The sequence below is a fragment of the Chiloscyllium plagiosum genome, unplaced genomic scaffold (assembly GCF_037043375.1).
Source record: "Chiloscyllium plagiosum isolate Xiang-an unplaced genomic scaffold, Cpla_swu_hap1 HiC_scaffold_10, whole genome shotgun sequence".
NCBI classification, from domain to species: domain Eukaryota; kingdom Metazoa; phylum Chordata; class Chondrichthyes; order Orectolobiformes; family Hemiscylliidae; genus Chiloscyllium; species Chiloscyllium plagiosum.
This window is the reverse complement of record NW_028270148.1, coordinates 8731086-8745638: the sequence shown is the minus strand read 5'-3', so window position 1 is coordinate 8745638 and position 14553 is coordinate 8731086. Positions and strand designations below refer to the sequence as shown.

The 14553-nt window shown below is 41.7% G+C and overlaps 1 protein-coding gene across 1 annotated transcript in view; it reads right to left on the bottom strand.

The window, feature by feature from the left end:
- LOC122552587 (collagen alpha-1(XII) chain-like) overlaps positions 1–14553 on the bottom strand; it is a 275375-nt gene that overhangs the window by 233483 nt on the left and 27339 nt on the right. Inside the window, exons 4-9 of the mRNA XM_087991107.1 lie at positions 11335–11478; positions 10082–10138; positions 5501–5764; positions 4990–5154; positions 3669–3842; positions 1854–2144 (exon numbers count right to left, since the gene is read on the bottom strand). Of these exons, the coding sequence (XP_087847233.1) occupies positions 1854–2144; positions 3669–3842; positions 4990–5154; positions 5501–5764; positions 10082–10138; positions 11335–11478 (1095 nt within the window). The remainder of the gene's footprint in view (positions 1–1853; positions 2145–3668; positions 3843–4989; positions 5155–5500; positions 5765–10081; positions 10139–11334; positions 11479–14553) is intronic.

The window sequence follows — 14553 nt, the reverse complement described above, 5'->3', positions numbered from 1 at the left end:
GAACATTGAGTTTACAACATAGAAACAGGCCATTTGGCCCATCTGATCATTGTTGATGTCATATAGTCCTCCTCCCATCTGATTTAACTCCATCAACATGTCCTTTCATATCATTCTCCCTCATATGTCGACTGCTTTACAAGTCAATTACTCCCTGAACTAACAACTTTAAAATTCCTACCTTCTCTGAGTAAAGACAGTTCCAATTAGATTTATTAGTGATGCTCTTATATTTATTGATGATAGTTTGGTCCGACCTCCCAACAAATAGAAATACCTTCACTTCATTTCCAATTTCATGATCTTAAAGACCTCTATCAGAGGATTGTATGCTGTACTATTCTGATGAAAAGACTGTGAGGGAAGGATGTGATTGCAATGGAGGGGGTGCAGAGGACCCTCAACAGGATGTTGTCTGGGATGGAGAATTTCAACAAGGAAGAGAGGCAAGATAAGCTCGAGTTGCTTTCTCTGGAGTAGAGATGGTTGAGGGGGGATCTGATGGAGGTGTATAAGATTAAGAGGGGCATTATAAGGGGGAATAGAAAGTTAATGTAATCCTTAGTCAAAGGGTCAACAACAAGACGATCTAATTTTATGTTAAAGGCAGGAGGTTTAGAGAAGATTTGATGAATAGAGCTTCAACCAGAAGGTGTGGAATGCATTAACTGGGAGGGTCATTAAGGCAAGGCTCTCATAATCTTCAAAAAGTACTTGGATGAGCACTTGAAGTGGTCATATCATGCAAGTCATGTTGTGAAGGAGCCGGTGTTGGACTGGGGTCGACTATGTTAAAAATCACACAATGTCAGGTTATAGTCCAACAGGTTTATTTGGAAGCGCTAGCTTTCGGAGCACTGCTCCTTCACTGTTTCCAAATAAACCTGTTGGACTATAACCTGGTGTTGTGTGATTTTTAACTATATCATGCAAGGCTATGGGCCTAATGTAGGAAAGTAGGACCACTATGTTTGGCAGTGTACTTTTGGTAGGAGAAAGTGAGGACTGCAGATGCTGGAGATCAGAGCTGAAAATGTGTTGCTGGAAAAGCGCAGCATCCAGGGAGCAGGAGAATCGACGTTTCGGGCATGAGCCCTTCTTCAGGAAGTACTTTTGGTGACAGGGTAGATGGACTGAAGGGCTTTTTCTGTACTGTATGATTCTGTGTGTAACATCTGATGCCATTTAAGATGGCAGGGCCTTCTTATTGTCAATTAGTTCTTGAAGTCCGCACCACAACTATATGGCACAGGTTAGTGTACCAGCAGGTCTTATTTTTGTATTTTCCTCTGCGTTTGAATAAGGCACAACCCACAGTCTTCCCACTTCATGATAAAACTACCACTGGGTCATGCTTTAGCATCTGTTGAACATTGTTCCATCTTCAGGAACATTCCCACTTCTGACTATATGATGAAGGGAAGATCATTGATGAAGCAACTGAGGATGAGTGCCTCAGGACACTACCTTCAGAAACCTCTGCAGTGATAACCTGGAGATGGCATGATTGGCCTCCACCATTCACAATGACTTCCCTTGTTCTAGGTATGATTCCTCATGCTAGTTAAGACCACAGAGAATTTCCCCAACTCCCATTGACTCCACTTTTTAAAACAATTCCCTTCTTGTTCCTGTGTTTAGTTCACTCTATGAATCATTGCAGTTGATAATCCTCCTCAAAAGAGTAACCATCTGAGTTATATGACTCTTAAACCATCTCTGCAAAGCCTTATCTATCTTTCTGTTCCTTTGTTCAGTGTCAGTGCATGGCCACAATGGGAAGTAACTTGGTATTTTGTCTATGGGTCTGCTAAATGCGTACTGAATCTTGGAGGACAACAATGGCAACTTACCAACTGACTCCTTGACTGGCTGTGTCTTTTCCATGAGTGATACAGGCTCACTGGATGCTAGCCCTCGCATGGCGTACAGATTAACCTGATACTCGGTTTCAGCAGTAAGGTCTTTGACCACGGCTGTCCTGGTCCTGGCATCAACATTGACGCTTTGCTCCGGAATGCCAGCCACCATGGGAATGAGATGGACTCTGTAACCAGTGACCTGACTGGGAGATGAATCCCAGACGAGCTTCATGAAATTAGACGCAATCTCCAAGACTTGTAGATTGGAAGGTGGCTCCACCACTGTAGATTGCAGAAAAATATTACAACATGAAAAGACTTCCCAAGAAATGTTCTGAACATGTAATGTAGATGTTAAGAGTTCAGTCTTTGATTGACTTCATCTATCAGGATGGATGCTACAACACAGAAACTGACCATTCGGTTTATATTCCACATGGCTACTCCCTCAACTATTCCCTGTGTGCCATATTCTCACCACTCTGATTTTAAAAAAACCTCTAGATTCCTTATTGATGATGATCTCCTAGTTATGACACCTGGTTCTGGACTTCCCCAAAATATCTTTTCCACATCTACCCTATCAAGGTCTTTCACAATTTTAAAGGCCTCTATCAGAAAACCTCTCCATGAGACTGCCATTGCAACAGCAGCATTGGCAATGGACAAAACCATTCTGATGAAGAATCATTGGATTTGCAATATTGTTTCTGCCAGACCGATAGAGTTTCGCCAGCAATTTCTGTTTTAGTTTGTTTCAGATCTCCAGCATCTGCAGTTCTTTGTTTCATTATTCTGAGCCATTTCCATGGGTGGGGAGACTATTAATCCCAAGACTCAGGCAAGGTTCTAGGTCCTATCATGGCAGATGTTGGAATTTGAATTTTAAAAAGTCTGGAACAATGGGTTTAATAATGACCATGCAACTGTTGTTGATTTTTTTAAAAAGCAAATTAATTATGGATGCTGTAAATCAAAAAAAAAATCAGAAATTGCTGGAAAAGCTTAGCAGGTCTGGCAGCATCTGTAGAGAGAAATCAAAATTAGCATTTCCGGTTAAGTGACTCTGCCTCCAAACCCTTGATTGTCAACTGATTGTTGATTTCTGGGGGAAACCCTATCTGCCTCGTTGATTTCCTTTAGGGAAGGAAGCAGCTGTCCTAATCAGGTCAGGCCTACATGTGACTCCAGACCCACAGCAATGTGGTTGACTCATAACAGCCCTCTGGCCAATTAAGCATGGGCAATAAATGCTGGCTTAATCAGCAAAGTCCCAATGCATGAGCAAATCAATAAAAAACTTCATTCCCAACTCCCACCTCCAAACTCACAACCCTGGGAACATTCTGCACAAACCTGAGTATATTGAGTCATACAGTCGTACAGGATGGAAACAGACCCATCTGTCCAATCAGTCCATGCTGAACATAATCCCAAACTAAACTAGCCCTACCTGCCTGCTCTTGGCCATCCAATACCTTTCTTATTTATGTACCTATCAAAATGTATTTTATTTGTTGTAATTGAACGCACATCCACCACTGCCTCAGAAAGTTCATCGCACACACGAACCACCCTCTGTGTAAAACATTTGCCTCCCATGTCTTTTTTAAATCTCTCTTCTCTCACCTTAAAAATGTTGCCCCGGTCTTGAAGTTCCCCACCCGAGGGAAAAGACAACTACCATCATACGATCTACACTCTTCATTATTTTATAAACCTCTCAACATCCGACACTCCAGTAAAATTACTGTTTAATTCTAATGGAAAGGAAGAAGTTCTTTCCCTCTTATTAATAAATCCTACCTTCCTCCCCACTCACGATATCGCTGAGTTGTTCCTCGATGCCAGAACACACCAGGTTTATTATTTCATTTTGAACATCCTGGATGTTGTCAAAGTCTGCCACTTTGAAGACATGCTTGTTTAGGGGGGAGGAGCCGATCAATTTCAATTCATCCAAATCAGCTCCTTTTATACCTGGGGAAGGGAAAGCAAAAGGGTTTTGGAGCAAATAAAGGCTTGCGCTGATTCTTTCAAAGCATGGCATTGGAGGAAAGCCGACAAGTGATGTTTCATGACAGTTTAATCATCCATGCTCACAGTGCTTTGTTGGATGCCTTCATGTTTCTGTCATAGTTCAAAGTCATAAGAAAAAAAGCCAAAGATCTCAACATGCACAGAAAGTATTCACAGGCAGATATAATTCAGCAGCCCGCACTTCAGAAAGATAACAAGAACAAGACACAGGGCAAATCAAGGAAAACTAAATTGGGTGCCACCAGGCTTGACATTTAGAAACCTTTAGAGCATACACAGAAGAGGGGGAAAAAAGACCTGTATTTACATAGCACCTTTCACAACCTTCAGAGGCCCCAAAACACTTTACACCCATGGAGTACTTCTGAAGTGTAGTCACCAGTGCAGTGAAGCAAATGCAGCAACCAATTTACACACAGCAAGGCAGAACATTGAAAGGCATTGAGGAGCTCGGCACTAGTTCATTTCTGAAAAAGCGTAATTCCAAGCAGAAGGCAGTACAAAGAGAAAGAGGAAGGAACAGTGCATTAGGTGTCACAACTAAAACCTGGAGTGAATGAGAAAAGAAAGTGATGACGAGCAATGATACATCTGACTTGGGATCAAATGAAAGGGCAGACTGGTTGTGAGAGAGAGAGGATTGGGGTTGTAGGTAGGGAGACAGTTCCAAATTGAGAAAACAAGCCTTATTTTGTGTTCTATCCAGGAGTGTGAGAAGAAGGTGCCAGAGAGGCTCCCCAGATATAGGAGAACTATTCAAGTCTTGGACAGATGTGGACATTGTAAGACATTAGACATCATGCCAAAGAAAGCAGCAGCTTGTGGGAATATAAGGTTGGATGCAGGATTGGATGTATAGTCTAGTTTATTTATCTTGGGCAGCAAAGCGAGAAACTTTACAGACGTTTTCCACAGGACACTCAGCATGTTGAGTCTCAGATAGAGAGGTTTGTATGCAGGCTGTGGAAGGAAGAGGTTGATAGGGCTGGATGGTCATTTTCCTTTCCATGCTCTACAGTCTGCGTGCAATGCTAGGCAAGTGTGGCTTTAGGGTTAAAGAAAGAATTGTAGGTATAAAGCATCTCACCTAATGTAAATACCTCAACCCCGATATTGCGTAGAGCTTCAGCACTTTCTGTCACAGGGTCCTGGGACTTGCCGTCAGTGATGATGACTGCTATTTTGGGATAGGATTTTCTTGCTCCAGCAGTTTCACTAAAGGTGTTCTGTACCAAGTAATTAATGGCTTCACCTACAAACCAAACATTAGACAATTTCAAATCAGTCACGGTATTCAATACATTTTAATCCACAACAGACATTTCAGCTCTCCTGAGATTAATGCCTTTATGTTATTCTCATTTCCCCATATGACCTGACTCTTTGATTAATTTCAAGCCTTTAATTCACATCCATTATTTGATACATAAACTACCTCAACCCCTTGATTAGATTTCAGCCTCCAACTCACATGCAAATATTCATTACATTCGCTGAATGAGCATCTATACCTAACCTTTCATCTTACATTGACTTTAAATCACAGTTTATAAGATAGCTGGAGTACTTGAAAGCGAGATAAAAATAATGTTCTGTACCAGTCATTGTATTGCCTCCCTTGTAAGGAAGATTAGTAATCGCACTCAGTAGCTCCTGCTTCCGATTGTATCTGTTTAAGTCAAACTCTGTCCTTGTGTCCGAACTGTACTGCACAATTCCAACTCTGGTCTTATCTTCTCCAATCTCAAATGCAGAAACGAGGGAGTAGATGAATTCCCTGATTTTTTTGAAATTTGCCCTGCCCACACTCCATGATCCATCAACGAGAAATACCAAATCGGCAACTGCAGAGGCTGAGCACTCTGGAGGAATAAAATATTTAGATTAGATTACTTACAGTGTGGAAACAGGCCCTTCAGCCCAAACCAATCCTCCAAAGAGTAACCCATCCAGGACCATTTCCCTCCTAACACAAGGACTAATAGGCAATTCAGCATGGCCAATTCACCTGACCTGCACATCTTTTGACTGTGGGAGGAAACCAGAGCAAACCCACACAGAGAAGACGTGCAAACTCCACACAGACAGTCGCCTGAGGCTGGAATCAAACCTAGGACCCTAGTGCTGTGAGGGAGCAGTGCTAACCACTGAGCCACCATGCCACCCCAACAGGGGGCTGTATTGACAGCAGGATTTAATGAGGATTAACCATAACACCAACACTCAAAGTAAATACAATGACACAACATCCCAGCCAATGGTGAGGTATAGAGTATGTGAAAGGAGTGGAGCAGCTTCACCTGATTGGTCCCAGGGTTGAGAAACAGTGGTAATGAGAAGAAACTAAAGAAAGAGGAGTTGTTCTATTTGGAACTGAGGCAGTGAAGAGGAAACTTGGTCTGGGGTTCTTGACATCTTAAAGGTTTTAATGAAACAACTAAAAAGAAAATTACAGACAGGAGGGTGTGTAATGAGAGAACACAGACTTAAAGTAATGGGAAGGCAGACAGTGAAAGAACGAGGAAAACAGTTTTGATGTAGAGGTGCTGGTGTTGGACTGGACAGGTTACAGGTTCATTTAAAATCTCAAGTTTTCAGAGCACTGCTCCTTCATCAGGTGAAGTGGAAGGAAGTGAATAGGCACAAAATATACAGTCAAAAATCACACGACCCCGGGTTATAGTCCAACAGGTTTATTTGAAAGCATAAGCTTACAAAGCTCTGCTCCTTTTGCAAGTAGCTAGTGAGAGAGGGTATATCAGATACAAAATTTATAAGTAAAAGATCAAACGCTCATACAACTGACCCAAATGAACTGAACAAACCTAGATAGCTATTAAGTCTTTAATCAATTAGAATGGAGGTGCAGGTTTCAAGTGATTAAAATGTATATTGCAGAATTCTTTTCAAGTCACTGCACCAAGTTAATTTAAGGTTTTATCAGTATAAAAAAGGTGACAGCTCAGGTCAGAGTGTGATAGAATACTTTCCACTTGCTTGGATGATTGTAGCTCCAATAACACTCAAGAGGTTGGATACTATCCAGGACAAATTGGCCCCTTTGAATGGTAGTGTCTAGATTAGAGTAATGCTGGAAAAGCACAGCAGGTCAGGCAGCATCCAAGGAGCAAGAAAATTGATGTTTCGGGCAAAAGTCATCTATTCCTGATGAAGGGCTTTTGCCCAAAACGTCGATTTTCCTGCTCCTCGGATGCTGCCTGACCTGCTGTGCTTTTCCAGCACCATTCTAATCTAGACTCTGGTTTCCAGCATCTGCAGTCGTTGTTTTTATCCCTTGAATGGTACCCTATTCATCAGCTTAAACAATTGAATCCTCCACTATCACCACACAGTAGCAAGGATATGAACCATCCATTAGATGCGTTACCACAACTCAATGAATCTCGATCAACAGCACTTTCCAAAACTATAATTTCTACCACCTAGAAAGACAAGGGCAGCAAATACGTAGGAACATCACTTCCTGTAAGTTCCTGTCTAAGCTACACCCCTTCCTGATGTAGAATAATGTTGCTGTCGCTTCACTGTCACTGGGTCAACATCCTGGACTTCCAACCTGAATGGAACTGAAGGTCTATGTACATCACATGGGCTGTAGTCCAAGAGGGCAGTTCACCACGACCATTTTAAGGGCAATTAAGGATGGGTAATAAATGTTAGCGCAACCAGTGACACCCACATCCCATGAAAGACTAAAAACGAACTTAATGGATGAACATAAACATTCAGCAATAAGGACATTTTAAACTCATAACAATCAGAAAAGCATTTGCATCTTCTCCTTTTCATTGTAGCGATTTACCAACTAACGTGCCAAAGATTAAGAGTTCACACACACTATGCAAATGTGAGTATCAAGATTACATACTAATCAGAAATATAATTAACCACATCTGGATTTACAATTAACAACATGTGGCTTATGTGTTGGAAAACACTGATTTATTCCAGCTCCCACTTTTCGATGGGACAGTGTCCAGCACTTTCTGTAAATGATTGTTCTAAACGCATAGTTTTGTCAAAGTGGTATCACTGATTGGAGACTTAATCTCACAGCACAGTATAAAAGTCCCACAAATAACAACATCATCAGAACACAAAGACAGGTCAACATGTGTCTTGACACTTTAGACAACAAAACTTGATGGGCGTCAGTGCTACAGCAACTGGCTCTCAGCCTTCAAGAATGAAGCCAGTTCCTGTTCTGACACACAACACTACAAGTGAAGACATGGGGCCATAGGGAACAACCTTATCCAGGCAGCAACAACCAAAAATGGAGATCCTAACATGGCTTCAATCTCATGTACACTTTGGAGCAATGTTGTCTGTTCCCTGATCTATGTCACTGATAGACTTGACCATTCCAAAATTCCACTGGTGAGCCTGTCACCTCCCAAGCTCTTTAAACTTGCAATCAACCAATAGCTTCCTGCCCAGACTTTCTTGCACCAAGTTCAATGCATCCATCATCACCCCTTGCTTACTGATCAGCACTGACTCTCAACCAGTAGCTCCTCAATTGTAAAATTCTTATCTTTGTCTTCAAACATATCTGATATTTGCAACCTCCACCAATTCTATAGCTCGCTGAAATCTATACATTACACCAATTCTGGCCTCCAGCACGTCATTATCTTTTAATCACTTAGTGACCGACTCTTCAATTGCTTGGCCCTTAAGCTCTGGAATTTCCTTCAAAGCTCAGATTAAAAGCCACCCCACGCTAATTTCTCTGAGAATCATAGAATCAAAAAGAATTGAAGAGGTTCTTCAGTCCATCCAGTCTATACTGCCAAAAATACACTACTCTCAAAATTAATCCAATTTCCCAAACTACGCCCAAAACCTCAAACAACATGACACTTCAAGTGCTCATCCAAGTACTGTTAACAGGTGTGAGGTTTCCCACCTCAACTACCCTCCCAGGAAGTGCATTCCAGATTCCCACCACCCTCTGGGTGACAAAGCTTCTCAAATCGCCTCTAAACTTCCTTCCTTTGACTTTAAAATTATGTCCCCTTGTAACTAGCCTTTCAATGACCCTGTTTGCTGTTTAACAAGTCCATTGCCTCATTATCTTTTCTATCTCTATCAGGTCACCTCTCAACCTTCTCTGTTCCAAAGAAAATGACCTGAGCTTATCCAGGCTCTCTTCATCACTGAAATGCTCCATCCCAGGCAATGTCCTCTGCACCCCCTCCAGTGCAATCACATTCTTCCTCTGGTGTGGTATCAGAACCATACACAGAATTCCAGCTGTGGCCTGACCAAAGACCTGTACAGCTCTATTATAACCTCCCTGCTCTAATAGTCTATGCCTTGACTGCTAAATTGTCCCAAATGCCTTCTTATTTACCCTACTAATATGCCCTGCCCCCTTCAGGCTTCTGAGGACAAGTTCCCCAAAATCCCATTGCTCCCATGAACCTCCTAGTAAACTTCCATTCACATCATGAGAACACAAAGACAGGTTAACATGTGTCTTGACACCTTGGACGACAAAACTCGATGGGCATCAATGCTACAGCAACTGGCTCTCAGCCTTCAAGAATGGAGCCAGTTCCTGCTCTAACACACAACACTACACGTAGAGCCACAGGGAACAACCTTATCCAGATGGCAACAATCAAAAACGGAGATCCTAACATGGCTTCATTCTCATATACAATTTGGAGCAATGTCGTCTGTTCCCTGATCTATATCACTGATAGACTTGACCTTTCAAATGCCAAATGGTTATGATAGCAATACTAAGAATTTGGGATTACGTTAAGTGTGCCCTTTTAAAACTTGATTCTCAATGTGTGGGCATCAGTGGTGGGAACTACATGTATTGATAATCTCAACCTGCCCTTGAGAAGGTGGTGGTGAGCTGCCTTCTCAAACCACAGCAGGTCTTGGGGTGCAGGTACCTCCAAAATTCTCTTAAGGAGAGGGCTCCATGATTTTGACTGAGCAACACTGAAGGAATGGCGATATATTTCTAAATCAGGACGGTGAGTGAAATAGAAAGAAACTGGCAACTGGTGGTGGTCAATGCGTCTGCTGCCCTTGTCCTTCTGAGATCGTATTATGACACACTATTGCTGACTTTGCTTGTGTTTCTAGACACTCCGTGTACCTGAGGAGACTGAAAATAAACCCATCAAACTTACTTTTGGAAAGTTCTTCTAGTTTTTTCGGTCGCTTAGTTGGTGTACGACCTGACTGAACTAGGAGAGAAACAAAACATATGTAAATCAGCAAATATGTTCATTCATTTTCTGACATTAAACCACAACTATACATCCCTGGACAGATGTGGACGAGCCATGTTGGAATGGGGTGGACAAAGTTAAAATCACACAACACCAGGTTATAATCCAACAGGTTTATTTGGAAACACTACATTTCAGGTAGACAACTACCTGATGAAGGAGCAGTGATCCAAAAGTTGGTGCTTCCAAATAAACCTGTTGGACTGTAACTTGGTGTTGTGTGATTAGCAACTTTAACCCTGGACTCAACAGCATTATGTGAGCTGGTTCATGAAGCGAATAAACATGTGTGCAGCTGATTGTAAATATTTTAACCAACTGTTCGAAGATGCTATGACACATCTCTGAAGCATGGAGAATGTGAACCCAGACCTTCTAGCCCAGAGACAGGGACAACACCACTCCATCTCAACAGCCCTAAAAGGATATAGCAGACAATGCATGGCTCAAACCCATGACTGAGGCGAAGAGTCTGACAATCTACTTACTGAGTCACCTGGGAGTCTCACAGTATTCATCTGCAATAAACGATGAGGGGCATGAAAATGTTCACACACAGTCCAAAAGGGGGCAGCAGATTCCCTTCCTTGAAGAATTTGTGATTTGGAGATGTCGGTGTTGGACTGGGGTGTACAAAGTTAAAAATCACACAACACCAGGCTATAGTCCATCAGGTTTATTTGGAAGCACTAGCTTTCAGAGCGCTGCTCCTTCATCAGGTGGTTGTCAATCACCTGATGAAGGAGCAGCGTTCTGAAAGCTAGTGCTTCCAATTAAATCTGTTGGACTATAACCTGGTGTTGTGTGATTTTTAACTTTGAAGAATTTGATTGAACCAGACAGGTTTTCTTTAACAATTCAGCAATTTTTGGAGTCAATACTTTTCTTTTATTCTGGTGCTAGACGAGAAAAGGACAGGTTTATTTAGTTCACTTTCACAATTGGTCATTGATAGAATTTGAGCTTGTGGTCCTTAGGTTCCTACCAAAATATCTATCCATGCTCTTTAATCTGAGCATTAACTAGTGTAACAGGTGTCATAAATAGAACACAGCATGCACACATTATAAACGATTGCGTATATGCATGTACCAATATATTTTTAATACCCTTAATCCATATATAGGCTTTAAGATGCAGTTTGCACCTACTTGTAAGTTGTCCATAAACTGGTACACTTTCTGATGAACGGTCAAATGCAACTAACGTCACCACATATTCCACGTCAGGAATTAAGTCTGTTAACGTTGTTTTGCTTGCACCCTGGGGTAATATCATTTCCTTTGCAGATCCAACTGGAAAAGAGCAAATGATCCAATTAAAAGGTACGTAAAACATACATCAAAAATCACAACAGTAATGCAACAGATATGTGAGTGATAGAAAAGTCATTCTGAGGAATAAATGGAATATTTTTTGTGTGTTTTATAAATCTATAATAAGCTCTGATAGGTAAGTTTAACCTGACCTACCTGGAAGGAAACTAATGGATTCAAAGTCACTGTAAAATAACAATTATCACTTCCTGGCAGAATCAGTTAGGATAATATAGTGTAGAAAAGATTCTGAGTTGCACCATAGCAACCACTACACAATTAATTTAACAACCAATAAATATAGAGAGACTTTATAGGCTTGAAAATGGAAAAATGCAAAGAGATTTCAGTTCACAAATGCTAGTTCCCATCTAAGGCTATTTCCACATGTCTGGCTGAGCCGTTCACAAAGCCAGCAATAAACTGGATTGAAAACCTGACGCTGAGAGTCAATTCAAGAGGGCAGATTTGTTGACCCCAGAGTTCCTATTCTTAAAGTGCCCCATGATTTCCAACCCAGTTGATTCCTGTTGTGGTGCACTCATGTTTTACTCATGTTTCATTCCTCAATGCATTTTCCCTTTCCTTTCTCCATCCTCTCCTGAAAGTGGTAGAATGGATTTTGCAAATGCAGGCTCCCTTTGCGAAAGAGGTTGGGAAATTAACAGGCATGTTCCTCATTCCTGTCAGTCTCACAACAGAGAATGCTCGCGAACAAAATCCCACTTTTTCCAGGGTGCATTCCACAGACAAATATTGGTCAGATAGCACCACAACAGGAATCAACTGGGTTGGAAATCATGGGGCACTTTAAGAATAGGAACTCTGGGGTCAACAAATCTGCCCTCTTGAATTGACTCTCAGCGTCAGGTTTTCAATCCAGTTTATTGCTGGCTTTGTGAACGGCTCAGCCAGACATGCGGAAATAGCCTTAGATGGGAACTAGCATTTGTGAATGAGACCATAAGATATAGAAACAGGAGTAGGCAACTCGACTCCTTGAACCTGCTCTGTCATTTAATAGGATCATGGCTGATCTGATAGTCCCTACACCCACTTTCCTGCCCTTTCCCTATAACCTTTGATTCCCCAGCTGATCAAGAATCTATCTATCTCAGCCTTAAATATCCACAAAGAGGAATGTCAGCCAGCTATTCGACTGTGGAGTTATAGGGGAGGCAGAGGTGTGTGGTACTGTCACTAGACTGGTAACCCAGAACCTCAGGCCAATGTTTTAAACATTTGTATAGTGTAGATAGTATAATTTTAATCCTGTGGAAATCGAGGGAAGAAAACCGGTGATGGCTTGCATGTATGGAATGAGCTGCCAGTGGAAGTGGTGGAGGCTGGTACAATTACAACATTTAAAAGGCACCTAGATGGGTATATGAATAGGAAGGGTTTAGAGGGATATGGGCCAAATGCTGGCAAATGGGACTAGATTAATTTAGGATATCTGACCGACATAGATGAATTGGACTGAAGGGTCTGTTTCTATGCTGTATTTCTCGTGACTCTATGACATAACTCCTATCAATTGTTGTAAAATCTCATCTGGTTCACTACAATCCTTTAGGGCACTAAAGTCACCTGTTGCTCACAAGGATACTACACCCAGCATATGCCTATCTCAAATTACTCCTTCAGAGCTACCCAGACTCTGCCCTCAATCACCAGTGACATGCGCACACCTTTCAACATGATCTTCTGGATCGCTATCAGGGACTAGCACCTTGACAGATCTTTTTGCAATAACATGGAGATGAAGGTGTCACCTCAACCTTTTACCCACTTCTCATCGCTTCTCAACAATGTCCCCACTTCCCGGCTCCCAACAGCAAACCCCACTCCCTCCACAAACCCACCCTGCAGGAGGTGAGTTACTCTTTGGAAAATGTCTCTGACCTGCACATAAAGCCTCAATATTTATATGGTTGGTCCAGTCCAACGTCCTGTCTATGGTAAACCCTCCAGAACATTGATAGGGTGGAATTAGTAATGGCAATCCCATTGAATTTCAAGGGGTGATGGTTAGATTCTCTCCCGTTGAAGAAGTTCATGTTAGACATTTGTGTGGAGCAAATGTTACTTAATCAGCTTGTTGGTGAAGTTGATGCCAAAAGCAGTCACTTTTATTTCACCTTTGGAGTTCAGCTCTTTTGACCATTTTCAGACTAAGGCTGTAACAAATATTGTGGTTCCTCAGGGGTCAAGATGGAGGAATTGCAGCACCTCCAAGAATGACCGTAGTATTCAGACAACTTTCCACATATTGAGTGACGACTGGCACTCTCTTTAAGTCGTCAAAGTGCATCAGCAACAATGTGCATTTATATAGTAACTTCTAAGAAGCAAAAAGTCTGAAGGCAAAGGGAATTTTGTACCAAGCTTCGCCAGGATATAAAGAGGCTGTCTTGATTTACTTACTCTAATCAATAGTCGAATACTTCCTTCTACAACCTATCAACCCCCCCCATCGCCTTCTTGACAAGCTGATCAATTAACTGATCAACAGATTTGCTCTGAGTGACGCTGAGAAGGGAAACAAATTGCAAATTATCTGAAGGACTGCAATCATTTGTTAGTTTGAATGGCAGTGTGGTAAAGCGTGACTATATGCAATAGTGTAACAACAGGTGATGACAATTAACTTCCATGGACTTAAAAATGTAGAGATGTGTGATGCACTGCCATGTACTAGCACCACTTCAGAGCACTGGCCAAAATCAAAATTAACATCAATGGCGTCACTGCAAGACTTGCCAAGCAAACAGCAAAAACGATCTTTGTGATTATGTGTGTTATGACATACTGCTGCTTTGAAAAATATATCTCTAAATCGGGTTCTTGCAACCGGATAACCACCAATAATATGAGACAACACTGATTGTCTGGAGACCAGTAGCGATGATATGATTAAATCCAGGACTGGTTGGCAATCTCATTGCAGGGACAAAAGTAACAAAACAGATGGCTTTAGAAAAGTAAGCTTTTTAAAGAATATCAGATGATTATTTTCCAAAACCCAATGATAATGAGGATGGCCGTCTTCTA